This window comes from Diadema antillarum, unplaced genomic scaffold, assembly GCF_040938485.1.
Source record: "Diadema antillarum isolate AM-2024a unplaced genomic scaffold, OU_Dant_1.0 seq00000606_RagTag, whole genome shotgun sequence".
Classification (NCBI taxonomy): domain Eukaryota; kingdom Metazoa; phylum Echinodermata; class Echinoidea; order Diadematoida; family Diadematidae; genus Diadema; species Diadema antillarum.
Genome location: NW_027271533.1, coordinates 313566 through 331817, shown reverse-complemented (window position 1 = coordinate 331817; position 18252 = coordinate 313566). Strand labels below are relative to the sequence as shown.

At 40.0% G+C, this 18252-nt stretch overlaps 1 protein-coding gene across 1 annotated transcript; it reads left to right on the top strand.

Annotated features, from left to right (window-relative positions):
• The first annotated feature begins 9427 nt into the window (after window positions 1-9427).
• On the top strand, window positions 9428-10870 carry LOC139735921 (uncharacterized). Its single transcript, XM_071646675.1, has one exon. The coding sequence runs from the start codon at window positions 9443-9445 to the stop codon at window positions 10868-10870; it is 1428 nt and encodes a 475-aa protein (XP_071502776.1). The 5' UTR covers window positions 9428-9442.
• The last annotated feature ends 7382 nt before the right edge of the window (window positions 10871-18252 follow it).

Below are 18252 nucleotides of genomic sequence, written 5' to 3'. Positions count from 1 at the left end.
CACCGTGATAGCGCGCAAGAGTGCATGCGTGGCGTATAATGTTGGCGACGATGAGTGTTTTCGCTGTCGCGAATATCAGAGTCAACATACAATCATGTTTGCCTTCAAATACGTCCCGACGCGGGAAAAAAAGTAAACTGCCTTCTCCGCTTTCCCTTTGCATGTAAAGGTCACAAAGTATATTGTTATTATGTCGTGGTTTTGTGATTCTAGTCTCAATTTACCCGGCTGTAATCCGACTATTCAGCAGTAGCAGAAAGGGGCAGGAGACAGGAAAATTACATTATACGGCGAAGAAACGTTTAGCGAGAACTGGATCAATGGGCCTGAATGTTAGAAGGCAAATAAGCCGCACCTTCCCATAACCGTGACCTTCATAATGATAAACATTTTCCAACAGAAGATTAAGAACTTGACAACCTGGGGGTGGAGAGCTCTATATAATTATTGTGTCAGGTATTTGTATCTGTTTTTCTTTTCTAGGAGACGGTATCACTGCAGTATGAAATGTGTTAACGAAGAAAAGTTTGTTGTTATAGTTATTGTTTTAGGGGCAGTGCTGTGCAAACAATCCTCTCAACCTCGACAAAGAATGTATCACTCATATCCCGGCCTTGAAAATGTCACAAGATACCAGTCTCAGTATTTCCTTCGACCAAGACCTTGTAAGCCATGCGCGCGTTGAACATTGCATCGCTGAACAAGCGGAAAGACAAAGACTTTTGTTCATGTCTATAATATTTGCTTCCTTCTTTCTCTCGCCAAAGCTTAGCTCTAAAATGAACAAAAAGTGTGTAGTTCGTAGCCATATTGCAAAAAACATATCAAGATCATCATGTCTCTGTGTAATATGATTATGGATGATGTGAAATGATATTGCCCGAAGTTTCCACCAAACTATTACATAAAATTGGTTTATATATATATATATATATATATATATATATATACATATAAAGAAACAAACTGGTAATGCATGTTTTGGCCGATAAAGCACGAGTTTATTCGACTCAAATTTTCGGCGTCCTACGTCTTCTTCAGGAGTCTTGACAATATGAATATATTGAACATATATAAATATATATATATATATATATATATATATATATATATGTATATACATATATATTTCCCCTGTATACCTAAGTACCTAATTCTAGGTTCATCATCTGATCAGATGCATTGTTACTCCAAACACCCAGAGTAAAACATGCATGGGGCGATCGTGCTTTCTCCGTAATAGGCCTATGGGACCAAAATTGTGGATTCAGTTACCTATTCAGTTAAGGCAGCTGTCATCTACAGAGACGTTCAAATCCAAACTTAAAACGTTTCTGTTCCTCTCACACTGAGGACTGTAATTGCTGTCATTAATGTTTGGAACACTATTGTATCTTTTATTTGGTATATGTCGTATTCTTTATTTAGTGTATATCTGGTTTTTTTTTGCCATGTTTTTCTTTATTGACATGTTTGAACATGTATATGCATATCTATATTTATTCCCTTATATTTGTATTTGCTTATTTGATGTATTATATATGTGTGCTTATTCGTTAAATCTTCCTTTGTTCTGTGAGGAGAATTGTTTGCATTTCAACCGTCACATATTGAAAAAAAAAGAGTAAATGGGGCGTTTTTGGTTACTTATAGACTATTACGGAAAGACGTAGATGACCTAAAAGTATATGACAGAAAAAAATGATACTGATAGCTGTTATTATTAAAGTCATGGGTCATCTTGATGTCAAATTGCTTCGATCGTTAGTAAGTAATTATCCTTTCATGCTTTTCCACATCTCGCTAAGAATATCTAAGGAATTTTGATATACTAATTTGACTCTTCTCCTTAATGATAGCTTTTTGGAAATAAATAAATAAGTAAGTAAATAAATAAATAGATAAATAAATATATATAAATTTATATATATATATATATATATATATATATATATATATATATAATATTATCAAGATGGACACGCTCAGAATGCACTTGAAAAAAATTTGCTAAGTCTATAAACATGAAAAGAAGACACACACATAGTGCTGATAAATACAGGAACGAAAGAAGTCGTCAAATTTTAATATTTTTTTTATGTTTGAAGTTCGTCAATAACGGTTAGAAGAGGAAAAGACATTGGAAACTTGACCTCAAGACCATTAAAAGATAGTAAAGTTGCAGGAAGCTGTAAAATGGAACTTTAAAAATTCTGTCATCCTCACGATCATTTAATTGAAATTTAATGAAATATATGGCACTCTGCCTTTCAGACATGATTTGTTCCTGTCTCTAATTCCGCGAGGTAGAGAAAGATAGAAAAAAATACAAGGGGGGAAGTAATAGCGAACATTTCTTTTACCATCATTAGATTGTTGTGTTCCTCCCACACCTCATGTGGTGATTGACCATGAAACTATACTCGGCCACTAATAGCACTTTCTGCAGTATACGGTTAGCATATTTTGCGGACCGTCCACCTGTCACGTGATGGTCCTTTGCGGGTGCACGTGGCATTACTCCGCACTTTAACCTACTTTCTACTCGAAAACCTCCAATTCATGCGCGTGGCCCGATTCCTCCCTTGACCTTTCATGTCCTCCTGAATTGGCGATAACTTTTCTGCTCAGTAGGAAGGACATTTATGCCTCATCCTTGCACAAACTGGGACAGTTTGTGCAAGACAATCTTTTTTTCTTCAGCAGTTTTACCTGCGCTGTAAGTAATGTTCAAAATAATAGACCTTTTATTGACTGACCTTTCCAAATATACTATGTTGATTTATGCTTGACCAGACACGGGAAAGAAGTCATCAATGATATTATTCAATTACGATTTGACGAGGTTCACTCAGGTGACTGAACCCACGCTTAGCATTTTCCATAGTCTTCGACATAAGTTCTGTTGAGATAGAACGTCCACGAGCTGAAATCATAACATCCAGGAGAATTCTATTTTCGAAAGGACGATAATTATAACAATATGGTGAATGCGGGTTTCGCGTGGAAAAATATCAATGTGTTGTTTGTGGCAGTTTTTCCTGCGGTTCTCTTTTTTCCCTCGGTTTTTTTTTCCATTATTATCATTCGAGCTATTAATCGCCGCTACTCGAGTCTTTCCCCAACAATTTCCGTTTGAGAGTCTCTGAATCAAAGCCTATGTGTGTCGGACGGTTATTCGTCAATCGACACGAATTATAATCCCCCGCCTTTGGGCCGAGGCCTGATAAAAGCTTATCGAGCGACACATACAAAAAATGTATCATTGAACTATAGAGGGCGCAAGACGTAATAAGATGATTTCTTATCGAGGAAGTGGAATAATCACCGGCCAGAGGCCAATTCTGCATCATTTATGCTCAACTTCTTTTCTCTCTCTCTCTCTTCACTTCAATGATGTTATATCGTTGAGAGGTGATGAATGGAAAACTAAAAGAGAAATGTTACCATTATCAACAACGTGTTAGTTTGTACATTTGTGCATTATTAGATAGAGAAATGCACTTTATGAAAATAATGCCTACTTTATCAAAGAGAGAAATGCACTTTATGCCTACTATATTTTTTTTTTTCAACGGATTGATCGATGCCGGACTCTTGTCGTAAACACAGCTTTAAGCCAAGACTGATCACATTGTATTGGTGATGGCGTCACTGATAATGCTACGTCAGGTCGCCATTGGCTTAACACGTTTCGTCAACAAGCCTGGATTTGAACCGTACGGCAGTGACACCACCAGTCGTGTTAGACTTTCTATGATTATTACTTTGACGCCACCATATTTTACTAGCGTTCACGTCAGCGGCCGCTGCACAGGCAGCTGCATCATGCAGATGATGTTCGAATATAGAAACCTTGCCCTTAGTCACGATTATTTCTTTGCTAATGGCGAAACACGTTCAACGCCCAAATTTCACGGACAGATCGGTAATTACGGAAGGAAGTCGAACGGAGAGTTGAGGGGAATTTCTGCGACTTTTCAGAGACCAGGGGGCGACTCTCGATTTTTGCCTTTAATCAGACCACGCAGGGGAGGGGCGCGAACGGGGGAGGTGACGGGATCGTCAATGACTAATTTGTGTTCCTTTCCCCGAGAGAGGAAATTGCACGCGTGACGACTTGAGAATTGAGCCTGTAAGCAATATGAACGGAGGGAGCGGGTGGGAGAGGGGGTGGGGACAGTTATAAGTTTTTGGTAATAAACGACAATTTAACCACAACGCGTTCACTGTTTCATTTGGTTGGCTTTATTTCTCCATTGCTGTAGATTCTTTTTTTTTCCAACAAGCACATGAAAAGCAATGTTAAACATAGTCGTTTTATATTGCTGTTTATACATTATTTTCGCACATTATCCTCCAAACAGTCTGTGATTTAGAAATACATTTACATCCTATAAAAGGTAAATTATTGTATAAATATCAGACGGTCTGATGTATCGGTAGCGCTTATCGATGTATGTATATAGGCCTACTATCGCAATTTGTTCCGTTGTTTTGTCAGTACCAATGGTTACGACATTGTAATATGGCATATTACTCGTATACCTGGGAGGCTCGAGAATCTCCGGAGTCCAGTACGTAACAAATGGTAATACGAAAACCTACAGAAGTAATACAATGAGTGTTTGATGTGTTTTAGTAACCATTCTCTCTCTCAGTCACACACACACACACACACACACACACACACACACACATGCTCTCCATTTCTCTTTATTTCCTGTTCTTCTTCCCCCATTATCATTGGTTTCTTGTTCCTCGTTTTAGTGTATTACGAACTCCATCCTATTGGGCAGACGGAAGACACTCAAGCTATAATACTCCCGTATTTTGATGAGTTGTAACAGATGCTCATAAACACATTCCAGACCAAATCCTAATCATGACTTTGACTTCAGTGGTCTCACACGTTTCCCAACACTTCAAATCTTCCCTGTCCCAACATTATTCCCCCGCTCAGTCTCTGCATAAACCATCCATCCTTACCCCCGGATGCCACGGCCCTTGAGTACAGGAGAAAGAGACCACGTTGTCTCAAGTGGAGTTAGTAATATGCCTGTTATCATCTGTAGATATGAATACCGTCACATGTGTACTAAACATTTGACTTGTTCTAGACCAATGCCTGTAAATTTGTTTTATACCCTGTGGTCAAAATCCAACGCTAATTGCCGCTGCGACAAGTTTGGACACATAACCGCAAACCACACGCAACGGTATGTGGTCGTTCTCTCCCTCTCTCCCTCCGCCTCCCTCCGCCTCCCCCCTCTCTCTCTCCTCTCACATTCTTTACCTCTTCCTCCTTGTATCTCTCATCTATATTGTTTCCAATACCCCTTTCAACACGCATCCATTTGCAATTCCTTCCTCTTTTCTGCAATCACATCTGCCCTTTCCTATTGTTTCGCTTTCTCGTTCTTCTTTTTTCCTTCATTATGATCGTCATCGTCATCATCATCTCCTCTTCTCTACCTTCACTACGTTTTCTGTTCATTGTTTATTCTTTTCTGTATTCTAAGGTATTTGTAATCATCTGCCCTCCGTTTGCCCCTGTTCATGGTTATCGTTACCGTAGTTTGGTATTTTTACCTACACTTTGATCTCTATTTCAGATCACACTGATCAAATCACCAGTCATAATCTCTTGAGCAACAGCAATGGTATCATTGTTCACTTCGTAGTATGACTGAAGTTTGCCTTCCTGGGTATCTGAGAATGTTAGGTATAGGTTTGATATCAATCCAAAATAGATGCTGCTCAGGGCCGCAGTCTTAAGGCAAACCAACCAACCAACCAACAGACAAACAAACAAATAAACAAACAAACAATCAATGAAACAACCAACCAACAAACAAACTAACCAGCATGCAAACGAAACAATCAACCAACCAACCACACCAACCAACCAACCAACCAACCAACCAACCAAAAAACAACAAACGAACAAGCAAAGCAATCAATCAATCAATCAATCAATCAATCAATCAATCAACCAACCAACCAACCAACTAACCAACCAACCAACCAACCAGCAAACACACACATCAATCAACCAATCAACAAATAAGCAAAGCAATCCATCAACCAACCAATTAATAATTAATTAATTAGACAAATTTGTATAGCGCAGCTACTATGTAAATATACTCTACTGCGCTGTGATGTAACAGAGCTCCTAATATTGTCGCTGATTAGACACACGAAAAATAGATAACAAATTAATCAAAGGCACCAACCAATAAACCAACCAATCAATCAACCAACCAACCAACCAACCAACCAACCAACCAACCAACCAACCAACCAACCAACCAACCAACCAACCAACCAATCACCCAACCAACCAACCAACCAAGAAAGAAACGAACAAACGGATAAACGAAAAAATAGATAAACAAAGAAACAATCATATGCGAGCGTCCCAAGATCAATGACCTTTGTTTCATGTGTCAACAAACTTCTATGTCATTAGACGAAGATTATCTTCCAAGGCCAACGACTTTGAACTTTACCGACAGATAACAAGCAGTCCTTACACCGATCGAACTTGACCTTACTTTGTACTTGATTGTACATGGGTTCCAAGGGCGTATAAAGCACGTGGTGGTTTGCTATGGTTTATCATTTGCTGTTTATAACTCTCTCTTTCTCTCCCTCTCTTTCTCCTTCTTTCCTCCACATCTTACCTTTGCTCTTCTTTACTTCCTTTCCTTTCTCTTTTCCCCTTTACAGTCTGTACTGCTAGTTCCATTCAAAGAATTGCTTCATCTTTCTATGCTAGCCTATACTTTCTTTCACTTAACATTCACACTCTCCACATCAGAGTGATTTCATTAATTCTTTTTTTTTTTGGGGGGGGGGGGAGGCTTACTTGTACCTTTTGACAGAATGTTAATGATAATAGTGTTTTAACGCATTTTCACACTTAATAAACATTTCCGCAAGCATTCGATCACATATTTCCAAGTTTATATTTCACAAAGGGTGGTATTCTGAAAATCTTCCTACGTTTTTTTTTTCTAGATATTTTCTTATGTCAAGAGAATATATTAGTTTGAATCAACAAAGTAGATACTATACCTGCACTGACATGACTGTCTGCCAAGTTATCTCACCACTCTTGTTCTACCTTCCACCTCCCAGCTCCCCCCCCCCCTGCCCCTCCCTCGCACTTACTGGTATTCACCTTTCCAGACAACAACACCACGGCAACAGACTATGTCTAGAATTTCCGCCGCCTTACGAGCGCGCTGTTGGAGAAGGAGGTCCGCCGACACTCTGCCCGAAAAATGGGTAACGAGATAAAGAATCCAGCATTAACCCCCCTGCGAGAGCCTAGCGCCCCCACAGCGCCCTGCCGCCGTGACACACTTTGCTCGGCGCAGGCTTGGAACACCGCAAGCAGAATGTTTGTTATTGTTTGTTTAAAGAGTGAGAAGCTATAGGGAATACGTTCCCACACTGTCGTTTTCCTAAGTGGACTGGGATATGAAATACTACGTGATACATTATTAAAAACGAATAGCTGAAACACATTATAAAACCACCTTACAAAGTGAAACAAAGGGCAGAACTAAGCTCGCGTTGTGCTTATACTCAAAAGTAGGAAGCACAGCAAAGCAGACTGCACCTTTTAAAAAATGTTTCTCCTTAAAGATATATTTTCCAACAATGACTGTTTCTTACGCATTCTATTTCGTTGCACGTCTGTTCTGATAAAACACACAAACATATAAATTTTTTCTCTGCTGCTGATTGACAAATTGCCCTACATCGACGTAAGTAAGTTGCAATGAAAACATCTCGATGGAAGAATTTCATGAACTTGAATATTTTTCCTTTTTTGTATTAAATGCCCATTAATACAAATCAAAACAAAAGAACATTTTCTTCAATAAACTTTGTTAAAGTTTGGTTTTCTAGGTTTTTTTTTCTTGCTTTCTCTTGCATTTTTCCGTTGTATTAAAACAAAATCATTCACTAAGAAGACTAAAAGTGCAAAAATCAAAGTAGAACTCAGTAACGAAATATCTCATAAATGTCATTGCAGAATTTTCGTGATTAAACAGTCGAGTATTTGCAGGCGGCTGGAAAGAAACAGAAACATGATCGGCGTATTTTTTAGACGAATTGATCTACTTTTCTTCCAAAATTGGCTTTGATTTGTTATAAGTCTACCAGATATGGTTTATCTTAACATTTATGATAGTCACAGGAAATGTTACCAACAAATGATTTATTACGGTTAAGAATGGTAAATCAAAGGCCGACGCAGTAATGTGTCGTAGATTCGTACAGGACATGCGTTGCATTCACGGCAAGCTCAAGTGCCCTGCATGCACAGAGCAGGTAGAGTTTTCCTGACGTGAAGTATAACCAACTATGAGAATACGTCAGTGCACCTTATCTTGGGGTCTAGGGCAATTACCCCCTGGGCAATTACCCCGGACCCTTCCCCTGGCCCTAATCCTAATCCTAATCCTAATCCTGAACCTAATCCTAACCCTAATCCAAACTCCTAACACCAAACCTAATCCTAACCCTAATCATAACTCTAACCTTACCACTAACCAGTATTTGGCCGAGGGGTAATTGCCCTCTGGGGGTAATTGCCCGGATACGCTTTTGCTGAATTTCACCCCGCGGTCTCTAGAGAAAACATGATATATGTATTGTTATTCTGTTAAACACCTTCCTGATCCATTATTTCATTACTCATTGGTCATTTTAAACAAATCAGCAATTCATGGAGAGGATGAAATAAATGAAGGAATAATGAGAACGGATTATTCTCAAAGTCATTGACTTCTGGCATTTCGACCTATCTCATTTAGAATATACAAGAAGAGAGAGGGAGAGAGAGAGAGAGAGAAGGGGAGGGGGGAGGAGCGAGCACGAACAATGAATACTACGAGAAAATATATGAGGCTGCTATCATTGCCTATACAACTTCACTGCTTTCTTTTTAATTCTATTCTTGATTTCTTGATAATCAGGTTCAGTTTGCAAAACGATGGTTCGTTTGTCTTCAGTGTTTCATTTTGTCTGTTCCATCAACTGCGTAGAGCTGATCGTTGAGTCTGGAAGGCAGACCTTACAGGAAACGAAAGCAAAGCTATTGCAACTATTTCATTTCATTATCTTTCATTTCCAACGGACAGAAATATATACCAAATTCAATATTACCAAATTCATGTTTTCTCTTCTTACATTCACCCAGATTTGGTCGTCCAATCCACAGTGGGTCAAAATGGAAAATAGCAGCCTGAACAGTGAAAACTTCTACCCTGACTCTGCGTCCTTCAATGGCACTTTCCACGAGGATCCTTACCAAGTCTCTCCTCTTAGAGAGATCCTCATCACTATTTACAGCGTCATCTTCGCTCTAAGCTTCTTCGGCAACATCCTCGTCGTCTACGTGATCGCCCGAAACAAGAGCATGCACACGGTGACGAATTTTTTCCTGGCCAATCTCGCCCTGGCCGACCTCCTCGTGGCCGTTTTCTGCGTTATCCCCCAACTCCTGTGGTACGTGCTGGAAAACTGGCCGCTTGGGGACGCTATGTGCAGACTCCACAAATACATATTAAGCGCAGCCACGACGGCGTCGATACTCCTACTGACTGTGATCTCGGTCGAGCGGTACATCGCCATCCTGCACCCGCTGGAGACGCGACGCGTCCTCACCACCAGACGCCTGACAGTCACCGTCATGCTTGTCTGGCTCCTCAGCGCAGTGGTCAACATCCCGTTGCTGCTGTTCTACAAGGCCACTCCCTATGGGGGAATGGTGTACTGTATGACTGATCCCGACCTGACGCTGCGTACAGGTCGAATCCATGGTCTCACGTTCTTCGTGTTCTTTTACGCGCTTCCTCTCCTGATCATGTCGGTTCTGTACGGGATCATCTCGCGGAAACTGTGGACGACGAGCACCGGTAAGCGCGTCTTTACCAGCGGTGACGGCGGTGGCTTCCAGCGCGGAACAGGATCTCGATTCACCAGCCGCATCACGGGGAGGTTCTCTCGTGCGAAGACGAATTCAACGTCGACTGCCAACACAAACCACACCTCTGCCAATATCTACCGTCCGGACAATGAGAGAGAGGGGACAGTGATCTTAGAAATGAACAACGTTGGCAAAACCAAGGATGGCGTGGTCAAGTCAAAATTGGAGGAAGTAACGAAAGAGAGCGAGCCGCCTAAGAACCAAAAGATTGGACCATTCTTTGTGCATGAGCCCACGTCGGAAGAAGACCCACCCGTGAACCCTGACCCTGATGTGAAGTTGCCTCTAATGAACGAAGGCAACAACAACGCAAACGGGCCAAAGGTTGACACAAAAGCCGTTGCTGTTGTTTCCTCGTCAAGCCCTAAGGAGAGTAAGCAACGGGACCACAAGCTGTCTCGTAACCAATCAAGTGCATCTGTCGTGAAAGGAGGCTCCAGCAAGCGTGGCAATGACGAAATCACGAGTGGGCGAGCTAGAGGAAAAGGACGTGACAATGTGATGGCCGCACGAAAGAAGGTCATCCGTCTCCTCGTCTTTATCGTGGCCTCTTTTGCTCTCTGCCTTTTTCCTGCACAGCTTCAAGTCGTCTTGCACTCCTTCGGGTTCGATGAAATCTTAACTAGCCACGGTGGCATATTCTTTCTGCCATTTTCGCATGCACTGTACTTTGTAAACAGCGCCCTCAACCCTTTCCTGTACGCGTTCTTCTCCGACAATTTCCGCGCCAAATTCAAGCAGACCCTAAAGCCGAGAGGCCACAGTCACCGAATGAGCTCCTCCTCCAAGCCCGGTCTTCAGCGACTTCATAGCATGACGTCATACGCTCAAACGGAAGTCGTGTACGTTTCTTCATGAGCGTTTCATTTTCGTTGACTGATTCGGAGAGGAACTGTGTTTACTTACTCGTCAATGACTTACGAAAATGAGGACTGGAAAAAAAAAACTCTAGTTTTTTGTACGGGTAGTTTCCTACCAGTTGAGGAAAGGACTGATTTGTTTGTTTGTTTGTTTGTTTGTTTGTTTTTTTGTAATGACTCTTTGTAATCGACGAACGTTCAAAAGGCCAATCGCCTTTCTTGTCCAGATAAAGTACTTTACATTCGAGAGACAGCTTGAAGGCTTTTATGTGCATTATAATCTATGGGTTGGAGTTGGAAATTATTACACGGTATTTACGTAGCATCAATAAGGTCTTCAAATAGAAATTGACGCATGTAGAAGTAGCTAGATTTTTTTTTTGGAACGTTCTTGAAGAGCATGTGCCAATGAGTGACATACACTAACATTGAAGAAGCTTCAAGTTTATCCCAGCTGTCAAACATTTTTGTTATTGTTGTTGAAAAGTCAGATGATTCGTTTCGCAGTTATAGATGAGAAAGCGCAGCAGGTTGACCTGAGACTTCCATAGACGTGAGCCTATGCAGTTTTTTTTTCTTTATGCCGTTGGCCTCAACGTTGAAACCTTAATGGATATGCCTTTTGCAGAGAATCTTTAACCAAATGATATCGCGAGATAAAAAAGGCTATTAAGAGCTACTTTAGTGATGAATCATCCAAAGACCATGGCTTTCTAAAGTCTGAAAGACAAGACGGTAATTTCTACCGTACCCGTGTCGCGTGGTTTTATTAGTTGCCTATTCTTGCTTTCAGAACCCCTTTAATTGCCGTAGTTCCGATTTATTTCCCTCTAAATTTCATTTCAATGCCTTTCCCAACGGTAGTTAAAGTCCGCGTGGCATGCGTGAAATACCTAGGCCGAGGCAAAAAAAAAAAAATAAAATAAAAGTCCGTAGAGTAATGCCAATATCTTGAATGAAGTTTGGATTTTTTTTCGGTTTATTCGTCTATTTATTTGTTTTATCTACTTACTTACATTTTGCTTCCTTGCTGCCGCCATTAGGGTAGCAGCTATTTTGTCAGCAAAAGCCACGTTGTGGGGATGGGGTGGAATTGTTTGTTATACTTTCATTGCATAGATTATTAGTGGAAAAATGAGCAAAGAAAATGGGATTCTATCGGGATTCGAACCCGAGACCTCCGGATTGCTAGCCAGGCGCTCTGCCCACTGAGCTACAGAATGCCCTAGTTCAATGTTTGTCCCAGAAACCCTAAATTCTCAATGCCTGGATGGTCAGAAGCTATAGCAACGTATTTGTGTGTGACACACGCGCCCACACTGTCTTTAACCTGGCATAAACCATTAGGATAATTCAACTTGGGGATAAATGGGAGGAATCACCGAAGTAATGCAGCTTTTTGAGTATGTAACAAACGCACACAGAAGAAAACTGACTAGAATATTGTAAGTCCTCACGTATAATGGTATTACTTTAAGTATATACCGAGTCGTTATGGTGGTTAAAATCTTGTTTCTTTTCAGAAATGAGTTAACCTACCAGCCTACATTAGAATATCACAGATAAGTGTTCCTAATTAAACTAGGATGTCGAAGATGTAATCATACTAAAATAGATTCCGCAGATTAACAATGCATGTGTTAGCTATCACGCAGTTATATAAGTATGTATGTACACATAGTTGGTTTCAATGTCGTAAATGGGAATTAACCCTTAAAGACAAAGTGTTAAGGTATTTTCTCCAAAGCCAAATAAGAAGCCGTTTCCTAAACCATTTTTAGTATCTCCTTCCAATTCTCGCTATTTTGCACACCTGAGGACTTACTCAAAATCATAGGCCTATGTGCTCATTAACTTGTCGGTACACACATCTTAAGATGCTGCCTTAATAGAAATAAACAGATATAAATAGATTAAAGTCTATTCGTGCACTGCATTCATAAAAAAGATTTCGGTGTTGTTGTAGTCATGAACGACTCGAAATTGGAGAAAAAACGTCTTTTATAATATCTTGTCTCTCTAAATTTCGAAGTGCGTGAAAATCAGAGCTAGAAACACACGCATAGGAACCTATGAAGAAAAGAAATCACAGACCAAGCTATACAAACATGAAAGACAAATTGGTGAAAGGCTATTGTATTCAGACACATACACAAACACGTTTGAACCCATGTGTGGTTTCAGTTTTATAAAAACATGTATTAGAATGCTTTAAGGTCTTCACCTGCCTACAAAACAAACAAAGAATGAATAGAATTTGAGGTATGCAGAATGCGTGGCTAACTGCTTTGTTTCGACTGTTCAATGAGAAAAACCGCTTTTGTATTGCAACAGGTGACAACATTGATTTTGTGTAACTTTCGTTTCCGCACTCACTGTAAATATGATAAACACCACGTACTCTGTATTAGAATGGTGTCGTTCAATGAAGTGGCACAAAGTGCTTCTCATTGCACATCATCAGGTTGATGGTGTTGTTCACGTTTTGATATTTGTTTATGTACACATGCAAAATCAAAATTAATCGAATTACGTTATATCAAGTAAAAAAACAAATCTCAAAACAAGCTCATATCCAACGTAACAGCCTGGGGGGTGTTTCATCAATGTTTGTCAGCGCTGACAACTTGAATCACCATAGTAACAGTCAGTGACCAGAGCATCTCAGCTAATTAAATCCAAGGATTTCGCTGAAACTGTCAGCGCTGACTGTTGTCCGCCCTGACAAACGTTGATGAAACACCCCCCTGATTTTCAAGTTGGAACCAACACGCCAAAAGTCAAATTGTTTCAAGCTATAATTATATTGATACCTTTTGTACAATGAGTAAGTGCACTCATCCTTTTCAACTTCATTCGAAAAGACGATTAATACACATCGCTCCCACGTACATTATTATAGATTATAGTACATACACACACATACATAAAGTATAATACAAATGAATCAATGTTGAAACACACGTGTGGATTTATTTACAATAAGGTTGTAACATGACCCTTCAGACAACGAAAAAAAAAAACAAAAACAAAACCCAACGCTCACATCAAGAAGATGTGAGCATAATTATTTCATCATATTTCATCACAATATCATTGTAATGACGTTTCTCTTTAGAAGAATCGTAGAAAAATGGGTTACATTTGGTGGGATTGGCAATTTTACAAAGTGCATTATTTAGCCCCTATCTCTACCGTCTCAACTGTAGGTAGAAGCGACAGTGAGGACGTTATCAAATCAAGCATTTTCAGCTCTCTTGTAACATAAAATGATCGCAGCTTAAGTTTAAAAGCTTTTGACAGCATCGGTGTAAATAGAATCGTGTACATAGTGTAATGGAGAGTAGATATTTTTTTCTGTATGTATTTGATATTGGAAATTGTATTCATTTCTTACGTCACAATTTTAGTGCACAGCATGATTAAGCCGATGATGTATGATGACGTGTAAATAAAACTTCAAGGTACACAAGCCAACAAAAATACCCTTTTCCTTCTTGCTTATATATTGACCTTTTTGTGGTGGTGGAATACTTTTGAACATCAGACTTTTATGCGCAACGTTCGGTAGCTTGTTCTTGGAGACAGTCAGCTAGCCAGTGACTACAATTTATGCTCTGTAGTATGAAGTTTGAAAAAGAAATCACAGAATTATAGAGAAATTTGAAAAAAACAGTGTTTGGGAGGGGGAAGTGTGTGTGTGTGTATGTGTGTGTGTGTGTGTATGTGTGTGTGTGTGTGTGTGTGTGTGTGTGTGTGTGTGTGTGCGTCAGAGAGCGAGAGAGAGAGAAAGAGAGAAAGAGGACAAGAAAAAGGCAAGGAGTCAAGTGGAGGAAGGAGTGGGCGTGATGGGATTACTCGGTTTTGGTGATGAACATCGTCAGGTTTGTCTCTTGACATCATAACAAAAATAATAATAATAATAATAATAATTGACAGTGCTTATATAGCGCATATAGCGCATAACACATAGTGATAATGTCCCTATACAGCTCTATGTCAAATACGACGTTCTGTAAATGACATATTGACACTGACATTTTTAGTCTTCTTATATTACAGGCGACCCACCCATACACACACACACACACGCGCGCGCGCACGCACAGACCTATATATATATACTGTATATATATATATATATATATATATATATATATATGTATATATATATACATATATATATAATTATATATATTATGTACATTACTATATGCTTCAATTGTACATTACAATGTATCACATTTATATATATATATATATATATATATATATATATATATATATATCTCATATACCTAAAAATCACGCGCACACACAGACCTATCAAATATATAATATCAATATGCTTCAATTATACATTATAATGTATCACATTATCATTATATATACACATATATACCTAAAAATCACATGAAAAATTCATGCACGAAAATAACTCATGTATCTTGTATCATTTTATGTCATTATGATAAGGAATAAGCTGTATATTAAAAAAAAATCTCCTATACACTATTTCAATGAATCAGCGTAAATTTGATTTCGACTTTCAGAGGTTTCCCAAAGAATAGCTCTTTTCATTCCCCCAATTCCGGTTATGACAACTCATTAATAAACGGCCATCGTGCCTAAGAAGTAATATCAACATGAAAGACGAGAAAAAACAAAATCGATGCAGATACACGTGGCTCCATGACCCTGAAGCGGCATGACCTTTGACCTCATACTGTTTAAAAGAGTTTCACAGGATTCGCTCAGTGGATTACATGACGCCCTCGGAGCTTTATTATCTTAAGTAGTCCTCTGGAATCCAATCCATGCAGCTATCACTACTATACGATCGATGGAGGGAAAGAGTTTGAAAGAATGATGCTGCATGCCTGGCGGCACATCGCAATCCAACACTCGTCCAGCGTAGCATTAATCAAGGCCCGCTCGGGATAGTTTGGCAATAATGAGATCCTGTGATCGTCATCGATCGATCGAACACCTACTGTGAGCGAGATTTCGAAACACATCACACCTGGGGTCACGAATGCGCTTTACTTGAATGTGGCATTCACTGCGCATGTGACAGGAATACAAATGAAGAAAGAACGAAGGAAAGAAACGAGGATGGAAGAAAGAAAGAAAGAAAGAAAGAAAGAAAGAAAGAAAGAAAGAAAGAAAGAAAGAAAGAAAGAAAGAATGAGATAAATGAGAGGGAGAGAGGAAAGAAAGAACGAGAGGTTCAAAACATTGTTACTGAGCACCAACATAACTATTGACTTTCACAGTTAACCATGATTTTCACAGTTGTGATGGAATGAAGACTCCGAATCGTGTCCAAGAAAATTTAATGTTGTCCTTGCCTAAGAACGCGGTTAGTGTGAAGTTCCAAAGAAAATGCATCCCAAAAGATAGACACAGACACACACGCAACATATACACACGTAAGCCTTAATCTCGACCCAGCCTCTCTGTATTAGCGTCATGCGTTAAACAAGAGACCCGGGGTTTGGCGCTCACCTGAGTATCGCAAGTTCACCTTCCATGCATTCTGGCAGACTCTTGCCTGAGAACAATGGAAACTTGTGGTGGAGTAGCTTTGAGAACTGGGGGCATGGTGTTCATTTGCATATTCCATCACACTGGGTACCTGCAAGGTACACTGTACTTTATAGAATGTTGGACTATGCAGTTTTGAAAACCAAAAGCCCTATCACTTTTGATTCTAGAGAACAATGTATCATTGAATATTCCTTAATTTCGGAGGTGCGTTTGGACCCCCCCCCCGAGTTGTGGGGGGGGGGGGGGGGGCACTGCAATGAACAAACTTGGAACTACAGTCATCAATGTACAAACTCAAAGTAACTTTGCTTTATCATGTCTGGTTCTAGAGAAGAATTGTAAATATTCCTTAGTGTTGGGTGGGGGGGGGGGGGGGATTTGGCCCCTCGGGTCCCCAAAAGGGAGCATGGTGCCCTGTTGAACGCATGCTACCAGTCAAGTTTGGTGAATATTCATCAAGGGATTTTCAACGAGTATGAACATGTACAATTTACATTTACATTTGGATCCATTCCACCCCACTCCCTTGGGTCCCAAGGGGGGGGGGGGCACCCCTGATTCTGCCATGAACAAACTTGAAACAGCAGTCATCACTATACTGACTCATTGTATTAACTTAGCTCAATGACTTCAGGTTCTAGTGAAAATCTTTAAAGATTCCTTACTAGGGGGGGGGGGGCAGGTGGGGCATGGTGCCCATTTGATGGAATTGAGATTCTACCCCCCTGGGGATGCTACCTGCCAAGTTTAATGAAAATTCATGATGGGCTTTTTAAGAAAAAGATGGACATTTACAATTTAGGTACCAATCAGGGCCCCTGTGGCCGCCAGGTGAAGCATGGTGCCCATATGACGGGAATAAGATTCTATCCCCCTAGGGATGACACCTGCCAAGTTAGGTGAAAATTCATTGCGGCATTTTTCAAGAAAAAGATAAAAAATAATGTACAATTTGGGCCTCATTATGACCCCTCCCCATCCCCTTCCCCTGGGTCCCAAGGGGAGGGGGCACCCCTGATTCCGCCATGAACAAACTTGAAACTACAGTCATCAATGTACCAACTCATAGTATTAACTTAGCTCTATCACTTCTGGTTCTAGAGAAGGATTTTTTTTTTTTTTTTTTTTAGATTCCCAGGTGGGGCACTGTGCTCATTTGAACAAATTGAGATCCTATTTCCCTAGGGATGCTACCTGCCAAGTTTGGTGAAAAATGGGGTTCTCAAGAAGAAGATGAAAATGTAAAAAGTTTACGCACGACGCACGACGCACGACGCACGACGCACGACGCACGACGGACGACGGACGCCGGACGAAGAGCGATCGCAATAGCTCACCTGAGCCAAAGCAATAGCTCACTTGAGCCTTCGGCTCAGGTGAGTTAACAAAAAAACCAAGAGACAAGACCGATAATGATTCGATTTAAAAAATAGCATAATGATATTCTGTCAAATCAATGCTGTGATATTTTTAAAAGACTCCTATATGAAGTTTACTTAAATTCCTTGATGAATTTCTCCATCTTATATACTAGACAAATAAAGTTTGTTTCATTCCTTATTGTAAATCCACTGGAAGATTAAGCAAGATTTATCAATCAAAACTCACATTTCTGAATCTAAACCATGCAGATCGTCACAGTCTGGCGCTGCACTATCACTGACTGTCTTCTGTCACAAGGGGGCGATCAACTACCTTGGATATTCGCGATGCGGCAAAATCGACCGAGTCGGTTGAAGTTCACGATTACTTCAAGTTGCCGCTGTACCGCTCAAAGTCCAATTTAATTAGAAAAGGTAATTTGGGGATATTGTTGACTGAATATCAAAG